We start from the raw sequence: 18,751 nt of genomic DNA on the forward strand, positions 1-18,751 counted from the left end.
CGGGAGAGAGTAGACTAGGGGAGAGTGGAGGCCAGGAGACGATGTACACGGACTTGACGCTGAGAAGAGGCTAGCTGCACAGGGCCTTCTCCTTCCATTGCTTAGCTACGCGGAGCCTCGCCAAACGGCGACGAGCCCAGTCCGCCCACCCACATGCCAGCGCCCGGCGCGCCGCTCGTCGTATCGTGCGGCGCCACTCCCGGCGCGACACCCATCGTAGCGTCCTCGCCGGCGCGCGGCACGCTGGCGCTCGAGGGGCCCGAGCCGCTCAGCCCTGCGGACGGCAGCGGCGCGCCGCCGTATGCCTCGGCGGCGTGCCGCGACATGATGTGTGCCAGCGGGCCGACGAGACGCTTGAACGCCGACTCGGAGAGCGCGGCGAGACGCAGCGTCGGACTCAAGGCCACGATGGAGGCGGCGCGCGGCGCGTTGTTCAGCAGCGCCAGCTCTGTGAGAAGGAGGGCCTGTCAGCGGACGCTCAGACGAGCGCCATAGCACTTGCACTCACCGCCGAAGTAGTCGCCGGCGCCCAGACGGCCCACGCTCTCCTCGACGCCGTCGGCCTCGCGGCGCTTGCGCACCTCTGCGCTGCCGTCGATGACGATGAAGAACTCGCTTCCACGCTCGCCCTGCTCAATGACCCGCGCGCCCTGCTCGACGGCGCGCTGCTCGAGCGCATCGGCAATCTTGGCGCGCTCGGCGTCGCTGAGGCTGTCGAAGAGCGAGACGTTGCGCAGGTGTGCCTCGAAGAGCGAGCGCTTGCGGCTGTTGGTGCCGATGAGGATGCTGCGGAACGTGATGCGGTCCAGCGCCCAGAGCACGCTGGCCTGCGTCGCCAGCACACTGGCGGCGCGCGGCTGCGCGTACAGCAGTGCCAGCTCGCCGAACGAGCTGCTCGGGCCGGCCACGGCCTTCTTGTCGCCGAGGCTGGCGGCATCGCCGCCGGCCACGCGCGCGTCGTCGTCCGAGGTGCCAGCACTGCTCGTCGACGGCGCACTGGTGCTGCGCACGTAGATGTCAAAGCTGCCGCTCTCGACGACGTAGAAGTAGTCGCCCTGGTCGCCCTGGCGGATGACGGCCTCGCCGGGCGCCACGTGCACCTCCTTCATGGCGTTGAGCACGTCGGCCTCCTGCTCGGCGTCGAGGTTGCGGAAGAGCACGTTGCTGGCAATCGAGGCGCGGATGCGCGCCATCTGCGAGTCACTCTTGGGAATGACGAGCTTCGGCGCCGCGACGCCGTCCGAGGGCGCAGAGGGCGCCAGCGACTCGGCAGAGACACTCGTGCGCCGCCCGAGGTTGTAGCCGGGCGACGGCGCCAGGCCGGGGTGCAGCGCATCGTCGTCGTCGCCGTCGTGCGCGGCAGCCGGTGCGCCGGCGGACGAGGCGATGGACGCGGAGCGAGACGGCGGGTCGAAGGAGAAGGCGGGCGCGGCGCCGGGTGCGCTGCCGAAGGGGTTGGCGTTGCCGAACGGCGTGCCGGACGCGGCTGCGCTGCTGCTGCTGCCGCTGGCGAAGGGCGACGCCGCAGCGAAGGGCGACGGAGCTGCCGCCGGAGCGCTGTCGCTCTCGGCGGCGGCGGCGGCGCTCTGGGCGAGCGCCGCCTTGCGCTCGTCCTCGAGGCGGCGCGCGAACCAGTTGGCGCAGAACTGCAGCGCATCGAGGGGGCGGAAGCGGATGACGTCGCGGTTGAGGTCGTTGAGGATGCTGGCGTAGTCGTGCGGGAGCGACATGACGGGCAGCGGGGGTGGTGTGGTGGAGAGAGAGAGAGAGAGAGAGAGGGATCGACGGCAGCTGCGAAGCGAAGCTCTGACAGGCGCGCACGCGCGCGGGCGTTGAGGCGCACTCCAACAGCGCGCGCCGCGACACAGGCGGCCTGCCCGCGCCAGCTCAGCAGCCGCCGGCCGTGCGCACGGCAGCCCCTGCAGGCGCGGCGCCGCCAGCGACGCGCGCCGCCGCCCCGCGTCCGTCCTCGCCGCATGCGACACGCTACGGCACGCCCACTTGGCACCCCGCCTCCGGTCGCCGTCGCCGCATCAGCTGGATCAAGTCAGGCCACGCAGAGGGAGATCTGCGGTGCAGCACAAGGTGCAGATCTGTTTGTGCTCAGGAACATTCGGCGCGGCGTGGCCGGGGACGGAGGAGCTGCTATCTGTGCCGCGGCCGATGATGCGTGCGCGCCGCGACGGCTGGCCACGCCGCGGCACGTGCTCGCCGTGGCTGGCGCTGGCTTTGGCTGGCAGCGCTGCTGGCGGCCGGCCGGCGCGGCTGTCGCTGCTGCTGCTGCTCGGCCGTGCCGCCGCTCGTGCCTCCCTCTCTTCCACGCCCTCCTCCATCCCTGGCGCCACTCACATCCCTCACCATGCGTCTCACTACGCTGCACTTCAGCAGCTTCCTGCTGCCTCTGCTCGCCAGCAGCAACAGCGCCCTCGCTGCCGCCTCGGCGCCCGCAGACGCCTCTCTCTTCCTGCACCCCTCCACCTCTGGCTCCTCGGACGCAGCGTCCATCTCGCCGGCGCAGCTGCGCCAGCTGCTGGCCTACCACCTGCACCTCCCCGGCGAGGAGCACCTCGGCTACGGCGCACGTGCGGCGCCGCAGGCGTGGAAGTGGGCACAGGCGCGCGTCGGCGATGCAAAGGAGCTCTTCGGCGGCCGGAAAGAGGCAAAGCTTGTCGTGCTGGCGCACGAGGACGCTGGTGAGTCGAGCCTTTGGAGATGTTGAAGCTGTTGCACATGGACGAGCCTGGGGAGCCAGATCTGTGCCAAGATGAGACATGCTCGGCGAGGCAGCCACGCGCTCAGCGCCCGTAGAGGCCAGTGCACGGACGAACCGCCCGCCACAGTATCTGCGTCTCCGCTGCCAGCCGTCGTGCACCTATCAGCTGCGTCGCACAAAAGCTGCGCTGCTTCAAGGGAGAGCATTGCTCTGGTCTTGTGCAAGGGAGACTTACGTCTGGCGCACGGACGTCACGCGAGTGCGCTGGGGCTGCTTCTGCGATGCCGCAAGGCGCGCAGCGGCTCGTCTATCGCAGCACACAGCAACGATCTGCGCTTCGTACGCCCGGCAGCCGATGCCGCACCAGCTGACGCCACTTCGCGCAGACGTCGTCCCGGCCGCGCTGCGCCAGACCCACACGCTTCCCAGTGCGCCGTCTGCCCACGCCTTTGACGCTCTCTTCGAGTCGTACCGCAGCGGGCTCGAGTCTTTCAGTGTGGTACGTGCCTCCTTTCATTCCTCGCCTCATCCTAGCCTGACCTCGCCGCGATCGCAGAGTGCTTCGCAAGGCATCGACTCGCTCATCGCGCTGCTGCACGGCGAGGACACCTCGGCGCACGAGCCGAGTGTCGAGCCGCTGCGCTTCGACGCGCACCTCGACGAGCTGCGCGCCAGCTACGGCGCCGACAGCAGCGCCTTTGCTGAGGCCAAGGCCAGCGTCTCGGCCGCTCTTGAGGTGAGGCCTGGAGCTCCCTGCACTCGCTCAGGACCGATGTGCTGATGCTGCTTGCGTTCTCAGAGCCTCGTCGCTGGCGCCAAGGCCCACGCGCCGAACCTCGCGGTCGTGGTCCTGCCGCGTCGCGAGGCCTCTTCCGGTCTCGAGGCGCGCGATAGTCTCGACGTCTTCTCCACGGCGCCGCGTGCCTCGCGTGCCGTGTCCGACGTCGAGGCCGACCCGCTGCTGGCGAAGCGTCCCAAGGAGAGCGACTACATTGGCAAGTGCTTCAAGTCGGCCAAGGACCTCGAGAAGGCCACGGCCGAGTGCAGCGGCCATGGCAAGGCCGTGCAGACCAACCATGGCGCGCGCAAGTGCTACACGTGCCAGTGCAAGGCGAGCAAGCACAAGGGCCGCACCACGTACTGGGTGAGTGCCGACGGCACTATGGCTTGTGACGAGGCAGCTACTGACGCTTGCTTGCAGGCAGGAGAGGCTTGCCAGAAGGTCGACGTCAGCGGTCCGTTCGTGCTCATTGCCTCGACGGTGGTTGTGCTGCTCGTGAGTGATGCTGACAGCAGGAGCCGCGTGCCTGAACGCCGCCGACGCTGACCTCTTTGCTCCTCTCGCAGCTCGTCACGCTCGGCTCCGTCTACTACCTCATGGCCGAGGGCAGCGCCGAGCTGCCGTCGGTGCTCACGGGCCTGAGCAAGACGAGCAACTGAGGGTGCACGCCTCTGGCTCCTTCTCTGGCTAATCGATGAACAGCAAGCTCACTGTAATGAAGGAATGACTATTCCATCAGTGCGCTGCAAGGGGGCAAGAAGATGAGTCGACGACAGCAGTAGTGAATGTGAGGGGCCGCTGGGGCAGATATGTGCGTGTAGTAGGGTAAGGTCAGGGGATGCGAAGCGGAACGAAGGGGCGAGGAGAGAGAGAGGGTGCGCAGAGCTCATCGCTGTGCAGGGATGAAGCTGCGCCGTGGTGCTGCGGCGCCGGGGACGAGGCTGGTGGTGGCGCGCACGCCGGAGCTGCCGATGCGGCTTGCTGGCGCGCCCGAGAGCGCAGTGCCGCTGGCGGGCAGAGCACTCGCGACGACACACGGCAGCGTCGACTGGCGTCGTGCCGAGGGACGCGGACGCGGAGCAGCAGGCGCCGGTGCGGCGGCAGCGTCCGTCTTCGCTTCCGAGGCCGCGGCAGCCGCAGCGGCAGCGGAACGCACGGCGGCGTAGTTGTGTGCCGCACGGGCAAGCAGGTTGCTGCCGCCAGCGCTGCCGGATGGCCTGAGGCGCGCCTCGGGCACGCGCGTCACCTTGCGCACGAACGGCGACGGCAGGTCCGGGTCGTCGTCGGCCTGTGTATCGTACGTGGCCACGGGCAGCTGCGACGCCGACGCCGCCTCGCCAGTGATGCCGGCAAGCGTGACGCGCGTCGTGAGCGCCGGGCGAGGCGCCAGGGCCATGTGCGAGGTGGCGCGCGTGAGGTCCGTGTCGGAGGCGGCGGTCTTGCTCTTGAGGCCCGAAGCAGACGGAGGCAGCAACGGCGCGCCATTCTCCTTGTCCTCGTCATCGTCCGAGCTGCCCGGCGCAGAACCAGGCAGGGGCAGCTGCGAGAGCTGTCCGGCGGAGCGCATGGAGATGTCCGAGTCGTCGGCACTGCGCCATGTCCGTGGTGCGGCACCTGCCACGCGTGCGGCTGCTGTCGCAGCTGCCACGACGGAGCGGCGCGACTGCCGGGCAGCTGCGAGCTGTGCCAGCGAGGTAGACGACGAAGACGACGAAGGTAGGATGCCGGCTGAGCGGCGTGCCGTGACAGGCGGCCGCCTTGCCGTCGTCGCAGCGGCAGTTGCTTCGGCGGCCGCAGCGGCTGCAGCCGTAGCTCGCGCTGTCTCTGCCTCCTCGACCCATTCCTCGCTGCCTTCGCTCTCCGTGCGCGAGCGTGAGCGACCGTGCTCGTTGATGCCGCTAGAGGAGGAAGTGGCGCGGCGAGCCTCTTCCCGCTGGCGTTGGCGTAGCTGCCGCTCGCGCGTGGCACGCGGCGTGCCGAGACCAGTCGTGCCAGCACGGATGTGCTCCACGCTTAGCTCGCCCACGGCCGTCGTTGCCACTGCGGCTGCTGCTGTACGGCCGCCAGAGGAGATGCGACGCATGCTGGGCCGCACGACCGGCAAAGCCACCACCCGAGCAGCTGAAGTGTCGGCGCGTCGGAGAGCCCGCTCCTCGGCGTCGGTCCGCGACGGGCCGGCAGCGGCGGCGGAGCGCATGTGCGCCTCCGTCATGCGCCGCCACTCCTCCTCGATGCGAGCGCGCTCCGCACACCACGCCTCGTAGCGCTCGCTCATGTCGCGCCGCGTCTCCTCGAGCTCCGCCTCGCGCTGACCGCACGCCTCCTCGCGGCGCTGCACGTCGGCCTCGCGCGCATCCAGCTCGCCTAGCCGGGACGATGATGCCGCGTCGAGGCCGTTGCCCTGGCCATGTGCTGCTTCGCGCGCCTGCACCTCAGCGCTGCGCTCCTCGAGCTCGGTAGCGAGCGTGCGAAGACGCTGACGCTCAGCGGTGAGAGTGCGCGAGAGCGTGGCGAGCTCGTGCGTGCGCACGGCAAACTTGACGCGCGGGTGCGTGAGCAGCTTGCGCGTGGTCGGCCGACCCTTGGGCTACAAAGATGCCGTCAGTGGACGCACGGAGAACGAGGCCAGAGCTACACTCACGCTGAGGCTGAGCAGCTCGCGGATGAGATCGCCAAGCTCTTCGGAGTAGCCCTTGGGCAGCTGCGGCACGTGGCCGAGCTTGATCTTGCGCGTCAGCTCTGCCTGGTTGGCAGCGTCGAAGGGCGGACTATGAAGCAAGGTCAGACAAGCGTGACCACAGCGCATTGTATGTGCAACACTCACGCAAGAGCGCACAGCTCATAAGCGATGCAGCCGAGCGCCCAGACATCGCTCTTGCAGTCGTACGGCACACCGCTGGCCACCTGCGGGCTCATGTAGTACGGCGTGCCCACGTACGTGCTCGCAAACGCCTGCGCAGCGACCTGCTTGGAGAGGCCAAAGTCGCCGAGCTTGATGTTGCTCTCGGCGTCGAGGAACACGTTCTCGGGCTTCAGGTCGCGATGCAGAATCGGGTGCAGCGGCGAGTCGCTGGCGCCGGCGGACGCGGGCGTGTCCTTGTAGTGACACGCCTCGAGCGCCAGCGTCATCTGCGAGAGGTACGACCAGACAGTCTCCTCGGGCAGCAGGGTGCTGTTGCCAGTAGTCTGAGCATGACGGCACAGAGAGGAGTCCGAGGCACTCACTTGGTCTTGCGGCAGCGCTTGATGACGCTGCCCAGGTCGCCGCCCTCGCAGTACTCCATGATGATGAACAGCGTGCTGCAGCACCTGTCAGCCCTCGCGTATTACCCCTACTCCACAGTCTACTCACCCAGCGTCAGCATCCACAAAGCGCTCGACGTACGCGACAATGTTGTCGTGCGCCAGGTTGCGCAGGATGTTGACCTCGGCGACGATCTGGCGGCGGTCGCGCTCGCTCATGCGTGCAAACTCGAGCTCCTTGCGCGCGAAGATGCGCCCATCGGCGTGCCGCCGCACCTTGCGGATGAGGCCGAAGGTGCCGCGCCCGATGACATCCAGCGGCTCATCTGGGCCGGCATGGCATGAGCACGGCATACAAGCCGCTCCCTTCGTGCTGCAGGCACTCACAGCCGTCAATCACCGACGCGGCGCTGTTCTGCTGCGACTTGCGCGAAGCCATGCTGCAAGCGGCGGCGCCAGTGGCGCGGGGAGAGAGGAGAGGTGGCCGAGCCTGCGGTCAGGGCTCAAGAGGCACGCCAGACAGTCCGGGCGTGGCTGTGCTGCGATATCGCGGAGCGGTGCGCAATGGTCTGCGCTGTGTGGGGGAGGTGCTTGAGGCGGAGCGACGGCTTGAGGCGCGGCGCGAAGGAGGTGAGCGTGTGCAGGTCGATGGAGGTGAGCGGCAGTGGCCGTTGGCAACCTCGAGGCAGGTGGAGTCCGGCCGCCGCGCGCTTCTCGGTGGATGTTGAGGTTGGCGGCGTGGGAACAGCCGCGGGGGACAAGACCAACACCGAGCGCGCGTCTTGCACGTGACGCCAGTCGTGGGCCAGCGCTCCCGGTCCCGACGTGCCGCTGCCTCTTCTGCTGCACGCCACGGGCTCGAGCAAAGCCTCGATGTGCTGTGCACAAGGTCTTGAGCTTGTTGCTGTGACAGACGTGGCTTGCGATGCAGTACCAAGACTGGCGGGCAGCGGTGGGAAAGGGCAGTCTTGGTCGCGTTGGGGTCTCGCCGCACGGACGCGCGCGCCGTGACGCCCGATCTCGCGTCTCTGCCGGCTTCCCTCACCCCTCCTCAAGACCAGTCCTCTCTTTATCGTCCGCTGAGCGCACTCGCGCCACTCACTCTTCCCACTCTCACCGCCGCAGCATGTCTGGCCTGCCCACACGGCGGCCCTCGCTGCTGCCGTCGCCGTCGAGCTCGGGCGCGTCGCCGCGCGGCCGCACGCCCAGCTACGGCACGCCCTCGGCCACCGGGCCCATCTCGCCGCCGCGCTCCGGCCTGCCCACGGCCGCAGGCTCGCCTAGCACACCGCCGGCTTCGCGTCTTGTCGCGCCCGATGCTGCAAGATCAGCCATGACGAGCCCCAGCAAGGCGGGCCCCGGCTCCGAGCTGCGGCGGCCAGCGGGACGCTCCTCGTTGGCGCCGGCATCGGCAGGCACCACCGCCTCTGCGCTCGCTCCACGCACGCCGCGCCGCTCTTTGGCACCACGGACCAGCTTTGCCGCAGCCAGTGGCAGCAGCAGCGCTGCCGCCGCTCCACCGCTGCCCAAGCCGTACGAGGGCTCCACGCTGGCATCGGCGGCGCGCGGCACCGGCGCAGCGCCCGAGCTCGGCGACACGGCCGTCTTTGTCTCTGAAGGGCGGCGCCTGACGGGCGTCGTGCGCTTTCTGGGCGCTATTGCGGGCAAGAAGGGCGACTTTGCGGGACTGGAGCTGTTCGGCGCCAGTGCCGGCCTCGGCAAGAATGATGGCACCGTTGCAGGGTGAGTCTCAGGCGGAGCGACGTGGGGTGCACAAAGTGTGCTGTGCCGGCCTGCTCACGCTGCGGCGCCCACAGCGAGCAGTACTTTGCGTGCGAGCCGCTGTGCGGCATCTTCTGCAAGCCGCACCAGCTGAGCGTTGTTGCTGCCTCTTCGCTCGACGCGACAGCGCGCCCGCAGTCGGCCATGTCGCAGCGCTCCGGGCGCACGTCGGCGCTGGGCAGCGAGTCGGGGCGCACGTCGGCCACTGGCTTCCGCCGCGCCGCGACGCCCGAGTCGGGCATGCGTCCGCGCTCCAGCATGGCCATGGTCACGCCCGCAGCCTCGCGCAGCAACGGCGTGCGGCCGCCATCCGTGACGCCGCACTCGCGGCCCAGCTCGAGCATGTCAACGCGCGGGCGTCCCTCTTCCGTCCTGTCTCACTCCTCCAGCACCTCGCGCCCTGCCTCGCGGCTAGGCCCGCGCAAGTCGCATGCCGACCTTGCGCTTGACGAGGCCGGCCGGCGCCGCGCAAAGACGAGCGCAGAGGCGGCCGCAGAAGCCGAAGCGCGCATTCACGTCGGCAGCCGAGCGGCACGCTTCATCAACGCAAAGGCCGCAGACCTCGTCGCGACGCGCCGCGAACCAGAGCCAGCTGCGTCGGCGTCGGCAGCGCGTCCGGCCAGTCCGCTGAAGGACAGCCTGCTGGCCCGAGGGCGGACGAGCATGGGCACGCCATCGGCAGCTGGCGCAGGACTGCGCCCTCCGCGCGCTGCAGGGCCGCCGGTCACACCGCTGGGCGGCGTCGCGGCGCCTCGCATGGCCAAAGCGCGCACCAGCGGTGTGCCAGCTCCCTTCGCCGCGCCGCGTCTGCAGGCCGCCGAGGCAATGGGTCCGCCGGCGTCTCCGTCGCGCACGGAAGGCAGCGAGGAGCTGCGCAAGTCGACGGGTGCGCGGCCTGCCAGTGCGCTCTCGTCACACGGCGCCAACGACTCGTCGCCGCGCACGCCGGGCAAGGGCGAGAGCAACGGGCACGAATCCGAGGGCACAGTGCGCAAGACGCGGCAGCGCTCGAGCGTGCATGCCCTGCTCGAGGAGATGGACCTGACGCCGCGGCGACCTGGCATCCTCTTCTCCAGCGATGGAATCGACGAGCGCCAGGAGAACGGCAGTCCGTCGCGCGCGGACAGCGTCGCCAGCGACCACGGCAGCAGCGTTGTGGAGCCTGTGGTGCCGGTCAGCATGCTGGAAGAGGCGCAGGCAGACATTGAGATGCTCAAAGAGCAACTAGCAACGCTCTCGCGAGAGGCGGCCGCAGCGAAGAAGGCCGAGGCGCAGGAGCGCGAGCGGGCACGCGCAGCAGCCACAGAGGCTGTGCGGCGCGAGCTTGACGAGGAGCGCGAGGTGGAGCGCGCCGACCAGCTGCGACGGCGTCGAGAGACCGAGGAGCGCGAGGCGGCCGCGCGCGAGAAGCTGCAGGCTACCCACCGCGAGGCTGTGGAGCGCATCAACGCCGAGCATGCGCGCCGCGTCGAGGAGCTGCAGAGCAAGCTGGGCGAGGGCGAGGAGACGCTTGCCGACCTCAAGCGCGCGCTGGGCGGCGAGGAGAAGGAGAAGAGCGCGGCGCTCGTCAAAGATGCGGAGATTGTGCGCCTGAAGGAGAGGCTGGCGCGCGTCGAAGCGAGCCTGGCCAGCGAGCGCGAGACGCTGCAGGCCGAGATCAATGATCTGACCCAGAGCGGCCAGGAGATGAGCTCGTGAGTGCTGCATGTCACCAATGCGATCCCACCAACTGACAGACTCGTTGCAGCCTCTACGAGGACACGATGCGCCTCAAGGAAGATGAAGCGGAGGCAAAGCTGCGCGCGCTGTCGGATCGTGCGCAGGAGGCCATTGCTGCCGTGGAGGCACAGCGCGACGAGGCAGTCGAAGCAGCACGCGTCGCTGCCAGCAAGGCAGGCCCGGCCAGCGGATCGGCGGCCGCCATCGATCTGCAGACGGCCAACGAGCAGCTGGCGCACGAGAAGCAGCGCTACGGCACGCTCGAGGATCAGTACCAGGAGACGCTGCAGGCACTCGAGACGGAGCGCGAGACGACGCAGCGCCGCCGCGACAAGTTCGCCGACGCCGAGCAGCGTCTCAAGGAGGAGCTGCGCAAGACCAGAGCAGAGGTCGCCACCTTGACGCAGGAGAAGATGCGTGCCAGCGAGCGACTTGAGGAGCTGAACGACGAGCTAGCGGCGAATCAGGCCGCGCTCGAGACCGAGCGCTCCGAGGTGAGCTCACCACATACTACCCACGGCGGTGCTGCGCTGACCCTGAATCGCAGCTCGAAGCTCTGCGCGCTGAGGCACACGGCATTGGCGCCGGCCCAAGCATGCCCGAGGAGCGCTCCGTCACGGAGAAGGTGCGCCTGGAGAGCGAGGTCATGCGCCTCACCTCGCTGCTCGAGGGCGCGCGCTCGGCCAAGCGAGACGCCCTGCAGCGTGCCGAGGCTCTGATCGCGGAGCGCGAAGAGCTCAAGCAGGCGCTTGCCGAACAGCAGTCGCTCGATTCCAGTCAGGTAAGTCGCACGCAATTCTGCTGCTGTGACCCCACGGTCTCACCCATCACGCAGGATCTCCGAGCGCAGAAGTCGCAACGGCCGAAGTCGTCGTCTCGTCCCTCCACCTCTGGCAGCTCGCCGTACATCTCCAGCCCGACGGACGGCTCGTTTGGTGCCGACACGGGTGCCACGACGCCCTCACATCGCTCCTCGCGGCGCATCTCCGGCGCCAGCACGGCGAGCCGGCGCACGCGCACCTCGACCAGCGGCGCTGGTCTGGCACAGGACGAGACGACTGGCTTGCGCATCATCGTCGGCTCGCTCACGGAAGAGACGAGTGCGCTGAAGATGCAGCTGCGCGAAGCGGCCGCCGAGCTGGAGGAGGCACGGCAAGAGCTCAAGACGGCGCAGGAGCAGCGTGATCAGCTGCAAGCCACCGTCGACAGCCTCAGCGCCGACGTGGGGGGCGCCTCTGACTCTGGTGCGGCGCTCGTCGAGGCGCGCAAGGCACTCGTGGAGCAGACTTCAGCGCTTGAGCGGCGCGTGGCTGCCGCCGAGCAAGCGACTGCCGAGAGTGCGCGGCGCCTGGACGAGGCGAAGCGGGTGCACCAGAAGGAGGAGCAGTCGCTGCAGCGCGAGATTGCAGGTGAGCAGACGCAGCGGAGCGCAACGCCACTGCCTCGCTCACGCTTCTGTGGCCCTTGCAGATCTCGAGGCCCTGTGCGAGTCGAGCGTGTATCGGCGCGATGAGCAAGAGGCGCTGCGCGAGGAGCTCGAGCGTAAGGTGTCGAGCCTGCAGCGCAAGCTCGACCGTGCGATGGCCGCAACGGTGCCGCCGTTGCCCGCAGAGCAGGAGTCGAAGGCGTCCGAAGCATCCTCGACGGCCGCCGAGGACGTCTTTGGCTCGTCGTCGCCTACAAAGGCCGCTGCACCTGCTGTCGCGCCCGCAGCCGAGGCTGCACCCACGGCAGCGCCCGCGGCCACCGATGACCGGCCTTTCTGCGATGGTGAGTCTGCCGTCAAGCTTCTCTCATGCCCTGGCTCACCATATATTGGCTGCTACAGACTGCGAGGAGTAGTGAGTCCTGCGCACAGTGTCAGCGCACAGAACCAATGCTCACCCCCTTCTCTCCCTCAGTGGCCACCGCCTCGAAGATTGCACGATGAACGACGTGTTCTGAGCTGCTCCGGCGTCCCAGCATGCACTAGATACCAGCCGCTCCGTTACCCCCCCTTCTCCCTTGCCCTCCCTCAGTCACGCGGCACGGGGTATATGATTGACTTGCGCGCTCAGTCGAGCACCGGAACTACGACCCAGCCATCGCCGTGTGCGCCGGCCCAGCGCTCGGCACTGTGATCGTGCAGCGGCGGCCCGCGCTCGAGCGGGTCTGGCTCGGGCACCTCTTCGTCGGCACCCAGCGGGCAGATGAGCTTCCAGCACTGATGGCAGAGCGGCGTCACGACCTGTGGCAGGCTGCTGATGCGCAGCTTGCCGAGTGAGCGCTGTGGCGCTTGTGAGGCTTCGGCGCTTGCAGCCGGCAGCGGCTCCTTGCGCCTCGGTTGCCCAGTGTTGAGCAGCAGCGTGCTGGGCCGGCGAGTGCAGATGCCGCACTTGCTTGTGCAGTACGCCTCGGGCGGCGCCGTGGCTCGCTCGTAGCGCACGACGGGCCGATGCATCGTCTCCATCGCCAAGAATGTCGTCATGGGCATCGCCACGTCGATGTCGCCGGCGCCGCCTTCTGTCGTGATGGGGAAGTCCGAGTCGCGAGGCGCACTGGGCCGGAGTCAGAGGAGTGCCAGTGTCTATCGTCCTCGCGCTGCTCACCGAATGCCTTCGATCCGCCAAGCATGCTCGCAATTGCCGTGATGGATGATGTGGTGCAGACTGTCGGGCTTGAGCGGAAGCGCATCAAGCCGCACGTCGGCGAGCTTGCCCTCGCCCAGGGTCAAGCTCGGCTGCGTCGTGTCTGCCTCATGCGCGGCAGGACTGAAGGCCTCGGCGAGAAGACTGCAGAAGAGTGTATCAGCATGCGTCAGGCGAGCGCTGCTTCGTGCGTGCTCACGCCGCATAGTCCTCGCCCGGCGTCCTGCCCTCGCCGTACAGCACGCCCTCGACTGCGAACGCCACGTCGCAGCGCTGCTTGCGCCCACTGAAGGAGCCATCGGCATTGCGCTCGGGCAGCTCGCGCGAGCGGCAGATGATGGCGTCCCAGAGATGCTGCAGCGTCTGGTCTGCGCGGATGTCGATCACCTGCGCGCGGTAGAAGCCCGGATGAAAGACGTGCTTGGCCAGGGGCGGCTCGGTCGCGATGTCGCCGCGCGTCAGCACCTCGCGCGAGTAGACGACGATGCTGAGGATTGCCACGTCTCGCGACAGGCGAGGTGATGGCGGTCGCGCATCGGTGCGTAGCATATGTGAGGCCGTCTGCAAGGACAGACGGTGTGAGCAGCGCCCGCAGTGACAGATCCAGATCGCTCACGCTCTTGGCCAGCACGTTGCCCAAGTGCCGTGGATCGCGTGCAGTGAAGAGGTTGATCTCGAGAGGGTGCTCCTGGAAGCTGCGCATGGCTTCAGCCTTAGCAAGCTCATACCCATTCGCACAGTACGCACCGAAAGGCCGGCGGCACACGCTTGTAGAGCTCGTCGACCTTCGCGAGGGCCTCGTCCGGCACGGCCTGCAGCGGCTTGGCGCCCTTCTCCTCGCGCGCCCAGGTGAGCCAGCGGTGGCGCACGCCGCGTGCAAGCATCTCATCGCTGGCCAGCTGCTGCGTCTCTGCACGCAGGCTCGCCAGCGAGATGCGCTGCGCGACTGCGGCATCGAGCGGCGTGCGTGCCGTCGAGGGCCCGGCCTCGGCGCTGCGGCTGCTGCGCCGTCCCGTGTCTGACTGCCCAAAGAGCTCTTGCGGACTCAGGCCCAAGGAGCCATGCCGGACCGGCGGCATGGTGCCGATTTGATGTGAGCCTGGCTTGAGCCAAAGCGAGACGCTGTGGTGCTGCGCGTTGCGGATGTTGAGGAGATGAGGCAACGCCTGCGGCACGCGGCTTGCCTCGCACGGCCGCCTCGCGCTCCGACGAGCTTCCAGCCGGCTTGCCCCTGACCGCCAAAGTCAGAGTGCCGTTGTGCACAAGGGCCGCATTCGTACTCTTCGCAGCGCGAGACGGAAGAGATGGAGCTGCATCGAGGTCCCCGACGGTCGGTGCTGCACAGGGCCGAGCAGGCGCTGAGAACGAGGGGCCTCACCGCCGCAGGGCGCGCCGAGGCGCTGCCGATGCCGGAGCGTCGCCGGCGCACCTTGCGTCACCAGCAGCAGCCGCGCAACACCTGGCGCTGGCCGCGCACGCGTGTCGCAGCACTCCACCCCACCTCCATCCTCACACACGCACAGCACCCGCTTCGCCGCCGTGCGCACCCTCTCTCGCCCTCCGCCTATCCTTACCCGCCCGCTGCACTGCTGCTGCGCCGAGCGATCCTGTGGGCAGCGGCCAGCGCGGCGCACGGCCAGAGCGTCGTCCACTCCTTCGCGCACAGCGCAGCCAGGCTGCGAAGCAGCGCCAGACGCATCGCTCTGCCTGCCACTTCAGCACCGCGCCTGCGAGTATCGAGCTGCTGAGCGCCGCACGCTGCCTCGAGCGCTTGCTCTCGCCTGGCTGCGTGCCGCATCGTAGCCGATGCACTCGCCGCGCCGCGCACATGCCTCGTCGCCGCTCGCAGGCGCCGACATGACCGCTCCCGGCAGCGTCAATGGCGGCTACGTCGGCAAGATGGGCGCTCCGGCTGCCAATGGCAACGGCGACCTGCCGGCGCTCGGCATGCCGCCGCCTGCCAGCATGCTGGCGCCGGCCGCAGCGGCCAATGGTGCACACACCTGGCCCGAGGCAGGGCCCTCGTCGCTGCAAAAGCCAGGCGCCGGCGCAGCCAGCGAGGCCGCTGCGCTGCTGCTGCGCACTGAGCGGGCGCGCAAGAAGGCTCGTCTGCGCCAGGCCGAGGGTATCAGCCGCGAGGAGCTCGAGCGCGAGCTCATCCCCGAGACGGAGGGCCTGGTGCCGCTGGGCGCCGTCGTCGCACGGCTTGCCAACTACGGCTTCGAGACCTTCACAAACCTCTCGGAGACGCTGCCTACGCTCTCCTCCGCCGAGCGCCGCGCCAAGATCTTCGCCGCGGCGCTCGACGTGCGCAAGCAGCTCGTCAAGCTGCTCGTGCTGGTGCAGTGGAGCAAGTCGGCGCCGGAGCTGATGGTTGCGCGCAACCTCATCGCGCTCATCTGCGGGCAGTTCGGACAGGCGCAGGATGCCGCAGATGCGCTCATCGAGGTGCGCAACTCGCTGCCCGCGGCTCGGATACGCACAGCCGACTTGGCGTCGGCCATCGACGTGCAGGGCTCTGGCGAGTACCCACGGCTCCCTTCGGCGCTCAAGGATGCGTACGTGCAGCCGGCGCCCTTCTCGGATACAGAGGCGCTGGCCATCGTGCGCGAGCTCGACACTGCGCTCTGCTTGCGGCTCGCCACAGTCGAGGTGGTGCCCCTGCAGATGTCCGACTACTCAATAGCGGACGGCCGCGCGTCGTTCTTCGTCTCGAAGCTCTTCGAGGCGAGGCTGACGCTGTCTGGCGCCGACGAGACAGACCGCTGGTATCTGCTCGACGTGCTGTTCGACTTCCGCATCACTGGTGCAGGCGCAGACATCTTCCCTCGGCGGCCGAAGAAGCACGCGCGCGCCACGCTGCTCGCTCAGACAGACGCTGAGCTCACGCCGCGCTCGCCCGCGGCGGCGCTGGAGGGCGCGAATGAGCCAGAAGGATCCGCCGCCGAGCGGCAGGAGGGCGATGCGGCGTCGGAAGCTGGCGACTTCCGGCGCAGAGACGCACCTCTGATCCGCGCCTTCAACTTCCTGCAGAGCCAGGCGCTCGAGTACCAGCTCGACATCCTGAACTACCAGGCCGTGCAGCTCTCGCGCGTCTCCTGGGCGCCCACGCTGACGGCCGGCTTCGAGCCGATCCTGCGGCAAGGCGACCCGCGCACGCTGTCGCTGGCGTACTGGCGCAACCGCGCCGGCCCCAGCACGGCGCCGCCGCCCAAGCTGGGCCAGAAGGTGCTGTGGAACCCGCTGGCCGGCGGCAGCATCAGCATCCGCGTGCGCGACCGCACGCGCGCGACTACCGCGGGCAAGAGCGCGCTCCTGTCTCGCCTGCTGTGCCGCGACGTCGCGGCAGTAGAGGCCACACCGGGACAGGAGCTCAAGGAGCAGGAGCTCAACGTCGAGTGGAAGGTGGCCGCCGAGCTGGAGCAGCAGCTCGATGTCGGCTGCCTGACGATCGATGCGCAGCACCTGGACATTGAGACGGTGCTGCTGGCTGCGGTCTCGCGGCATGCTGCTGCCGCCATCTCCGAGCTGCGCAGCCGCGTGTTGAAGAGTCCCTTGAGGCGGATCCTCACCGAGGTGCGCTGTGTCTCCGAGGCACAAACGCAGCACGGACGGCCGTCACACGTGCTGCAGCTCCCGCTGCATGATCGTCTGCGATTGCTCTTGCGGCTCGATGCGATCTCCGGACGGCTCTCGCTGGAGCGCAGCAAGGAGAGCGCAGAGGCAGATGGGCCGGTAGCGCTGTCTGCCGAGACGCTCGCGCGCGACAGCGCCACGAAGCGCCTGCAGGAGGCCTCCGTCCTCGTCAACGACGATCCGAAGCTCCTCGTGGAGGTGCTGATGCGCCAGCGCATCCTCGCGATCCTCGACGACCTCGAGCAGAAGGCGACGTATCTTGGCCTGCCGTGCACACGCCGCATGCCGCTGCGCCCTACCGAGTACGCCAAGCTCGGCGCTCAGGTGTCGCTGCTCTACGTGCCGCTGGTGCAGTGCCCGAGCTACTACCTGGTGCTCAACATCGGCGAGGCTTCGATCAGAGCCGGCCTCATGTGCGCCGGCACGTTCATCGAGGGTGCCATGACCGTCATGGCCGTGCACTCCGTCGAGTGGCTGGACCGCGAGCGGCTCGGACGCGCGGGCGCCCTCGGCAAGCGGAAGCGCGACATGGCTACTGCCGGAATGCAAGCTGCGTGAGTAGAGCTGTCGCAGTGCCGACATTCCGCGACTGACCACGCCTGCGCAGACTGGATCTGAGCATCGAGGAGCTCTCCATGATGCACCGCTACAGTGTTGCTCTGGTCTGCTACCACCAGGTCGAGCAGCAGCTGCGCGCCCGCGGCCTGCCCTTCGTGCACGTCGGTGCGGCCACATCGACGTCCTCGCCGCCGATGGCGCGCCCGTCCGCAGCAGCAGGACCGAGCAAGCCCTCAGCCGACGCCGCTGTGCCGAGTCTGTGCTTGCGCGCAGAGTCGCTTCTGGGCCCGACGCGCGCGCTGGTGAAGCGCAACGTCTCGCTGCGCCTCGTCGACTGGTCGGACCGCATGCGCTGCCGCGTCGAGATCTCTGTGCGCCTGCGCAAGGCGCTCGGCATGGCCAGCCGGCGCATCACCGTCGACGAGGCGACGGGTGACTCGCTCGAGTTCAGTCGCGAGACGCTCGTCCTGACCTTCTCGACGCGCATCATCAGCGACTGCCTCTCGCGCTTCTTCGCCGAGTGGAACCGCATTGCGCGCGTGACGATGCTCGCTCGCGACGTGGCGCGCGCCGGCCGCTCGGGCAAGGGCAAGGGCCGCCTCGAGCTGCGCAGCTTCGACCCCGAGCGCGTTGTCTTTGCCTATGACCACGGCCTCACGGCTGTCATCCGCTGGCAGCCCTCGCTGGCGCAGATGGGCAACAGCTTCTATGCGCTCGAGCTGTCTAGCGACGACGAGACACAGCCAAACCCGCACCGCCTTGTCGCTGCGTCGCTGCAGCGCATGCTTAACGGCATGCATGACGGCTCATCGAGCTTCTGGCCATCTTTCATCCAAGTGAGTGCGACCTCGAGCCGCGCCTTCCGGCCAGCTGCTGACCGGCCTTCCTAGCTGTTGCACGACACGCTGCCCGTGCTGCGCGTGCTGGCACCTCTCGCAGACACCTGTCTGACCGACGCAGACTGCCCCGAGCCCGAGTTCCGCAGTGCCACCTGGATCCGCCTGCACTTCTTCGGCCAGTGAGTGTGCCGCGCCCGAGCTTCTCGGCTGCCGCTGACCCAGCCTGCCGCGCGCCAGCTTCGTACTCGACATCCGCTTCCTGCGCAACTCAAAAGTCCTGTTTTCTGACGGGGCACTCCCGCTGGCCGTGTGCGCTCCGCCGGACGCCCAACAGCCGCTCGCAAAGAAGGAGGAGGATGCCGCGGCTGCTGCTGCGCCGAAGGCCGACCTCTCTCAACCGCCGCGGGCACCGCGTTCATCTAACCTAGACCAGGCCACCAAGGAGGACTTCGCTGCGCTGCCGCAGATCTTCAACCCTATACCACGCTTCGGCGACATCGCCGGCCGCGTCGTGCGCCTCGTCACCGCGCCGCAGCCCTCTGCGCCCGCCGCCACAGCCGGCGAGGCGCCCGCCGCTCGCGACCCGCTGGCCGCCATCAACCTCGGCCGCGCGGTGCTGTGCGACTGCGCAGACGACGTTGCGCGCCCGGTCCTGCAGTCGCTGCTCGACCAGATGCGGCAGGCGCTCGCTGCCGAGCCCTCCGCAGCCGCCTGAGCGGCCATCACCTGTACAGAATGCATGCATGCAGTCTGACACGCTCCTGCCTGAGAAGTGCCAGTCGATGACCTGGGTCTGAGCGTGGCTCTTCGTCTGGCATCTCGTGTGACTCGCGCGAAGACGTTGCATTCCGTC

The 18,751-nt window shown here is 68.7% G+C and overlaps 6 protein-coding genes across 6 annotated transcripts; 3 read left to right on the forward strand and 3 right to left on the reverse strand.

The window, feature by feature from the left end:
- Positions 1–101: 101 nt before the first annotated feature.
- Positions 102–1,730, reverse strand: FA09DRAFT_298674 (camp-dependent protein kinase regulatory subunit; the record flags this gene model as incomplete). Its single annotated transcript, XM_025740255.1, has 2 exons — positions 102–448; positions 509–1,730. 2 exons carry the CDS (start codon positions 1,728–1,730, stop codon positions 102–104), a joined length of 1,569 nt encoding a protein of 522 aa, XP_025597716.1.
- A 908-nt stretch (positions 1,731–2,638) lies between these two features.
- FA09DRAFT_54227 (hypothetical protein) lies at positions 2,639–4,267 on the forward strand. Its single transcript, XM_025745709.1, has 5 exons — positions 2,639–3,212; positions 3,270–3,449; positions 3,513–3,857; positions 3,915–3,989; positions 4,061–4,267. Exons 1-5 carry the CDS (start codon positions 2,772–2,774, stop codon positions 4,151–4,153), a joined length of 1,134 nt encoding a protein of 377 aa, XP_025597717.1. The 5' UTR covers positions 2,639–2,771; the 3' UTR covers positions 4,154–4,267.
- A 15-nt stretch (positions 4,268–4,282) lies between these two features.
- Positions 4,283–7,196, reverse strand: FA09DRAFT_54294 (kinase-like protein). Its single transcript, XM_025745710.1, has 5 exons — positions 6,847–7,196; positions 6,720–6,794; positions 6,319–6,666; positions 6,136–6,262; positions 4,283–6,081 (listed from the first exon to the last, which is right to left on the reverse strand). The coding sequence occupies exons 1-5, from the start codon at positions 7,089–7,091 to the stop codon at positions 4,381–4,383; spliced, it is 2,496 nt and encodes an 831-aa protein (XP_025597718.1). The 5' UTR covers positions 7,092–7,196; the 3' UTR covers positions 4,283–4,380.
- A 667-nt stretch (positions 7,197–7,863) lies between these two features.
- On the forward strand, positions 7,864–12,182 carry FA09DRAFT_339438 (hypothetical protein; the record flags this gene model as incomplete). Its single annotated transcript, XM_025744216.1, has 8 exons — positions 7,864–8,480; positions 8,555–10,213; positions 10,267–10,732; positions 10,786–11,019; positions 11,074–11,647; positions 11,709–12,008; positions 12,067–12,079; positions 12,140–12,182. 8 exons carry the CDS (start codon positions 7,864–7,866, stop codon positions 12,180–12,182), a joined length of 3,906 nt encoding a protein of 1,301 aa, XP_025597719.1.
- A 109-nt stretch (positions 12,183–12,291) lies between these two features.
- On the reverse strand, positions 12,292–13,944 carry FA09DRAFT_339439 (hypothetical protein; the record flags this gene model as incomplete). The annotated part of the gene is made up of 5 exons (XM_025744217.1): positions 12,292–12,775; positions 12,827–13,009; positions 13,065–13,426; positions 13,482–13,560; positions 13,613–13,944. The coding sequence occupies 5 exons, from the start codon at positions 13,942–13,944 to the stop codon at positions 12,292–12,294; spliced, it is 1,440 nt and encodes a 479-aa protein (XP_025597720.1).
- Positions 13,945–14,368: 424 nt separating this feature from the next.
- On the forward strand, positions 14,369–18,641 carry FA09DRAFT_361250 (MED14-domain-containing protein). The gene is made up of 4 exons (XM_025745328.1): positions 14,369–17,055; positions 17,109–17,895; positions 17,950–18,077; positions 18,136–18,641. Exons 1-4 carry the CDS (start codon positions 14,672–14,674, stop codon positions 18,611–18,613), a joined length of 3,777 nt encoding a protein of 1,258 aa, XP_025597721.1. The 5' UTR covers positions 14,369–14,671; the 3' UTR covers positions 18,614–18,641.
- The last annotated feature ends 110 nt before the right edge of the window (positions 18,642–18,751 follow it).

The sequence above is a fragment of the Tilletiopsis washingtonensis genome (genome assembly GCF_003144115.1).
Source record: "Tilletiopsis washingtonensis strain MCA 4186 unplaced genomic scaffold FA09scaffold_13, whole genome shotgun sequence".
In the NCBI taxonomy this organism is placed as follows: Eukaryota; Fungi; Basidiomycota; class Exobasidiomycetes; order Entylomatales; genus Tilletiopsis; species Tilletiopsis washingtonensis.

Coding starts and splice junctions, on each gene's coding strand:
- FA09DRAFT_54227 (XM_025745709.1), top strand. CDS start 2,772: ATGCTCGGCGAGGCAGCCACGCGCTCAGCGCCCGTAGAGGCCAGTGCA. Junction 3,450..3,512: donor GCGTCTCGGCCGCTCTTGAG/GTGAGGCCTGGA, acceptor TTGCGTTCTCAG/AGCCTCGTCGCTGGCGCCAA. Junction 3,990..4,060: donor CGACGGTGGTTGTGCTGCTC/GTGAGTGATGCT, acceptor CTCCTCTCGCAG/CTCGTCACGCTCGGCTCCGT.
- FA09DRAFT_54294 (XM_025745710.1), bottom strand. CDS start 7,091: ATGCCGTGCTCATGCCATGCCGGCCCAGATGAGCCGCTGGATGTCATC. Junction 6,795..6,846: donor TTTGTGGATGCTGACGCTGG/GTGAGTAGACTG, acceptor CAGGTGCTGCAG/CACGCTGTTCATCATCATGG. Junction 6,082..6,135: donor GCGAGCTGCTCAGCCTCAGC/GTGAGTGTAGCT, acceptor GCATCTTTGTAG/CCCAAGGGTCGGCCGACCAC.
- FA09DRAFT_361250 (XM_025745328.1), top strand. CDS start 14,672: ATGCACTCGCCGCGCCGCGCACATGCCTCGTCGCCGCTCGCAGGCGCC. Junction 17,056..17,108: donor ACTGCCGGAATGCAAGCTGC/GTGAGTAGAGCT, acceptor ACGCCTGCGCAG/ACTGGATCTGAGCATCGAGG. Junction 18,078..18,135: donor CGCCTGCACTTCTTCGGCCA/GTGAGTGTGCCG, acceptor GCCGCGCGCCAG/CTTCGTACTCGACATCCGCT.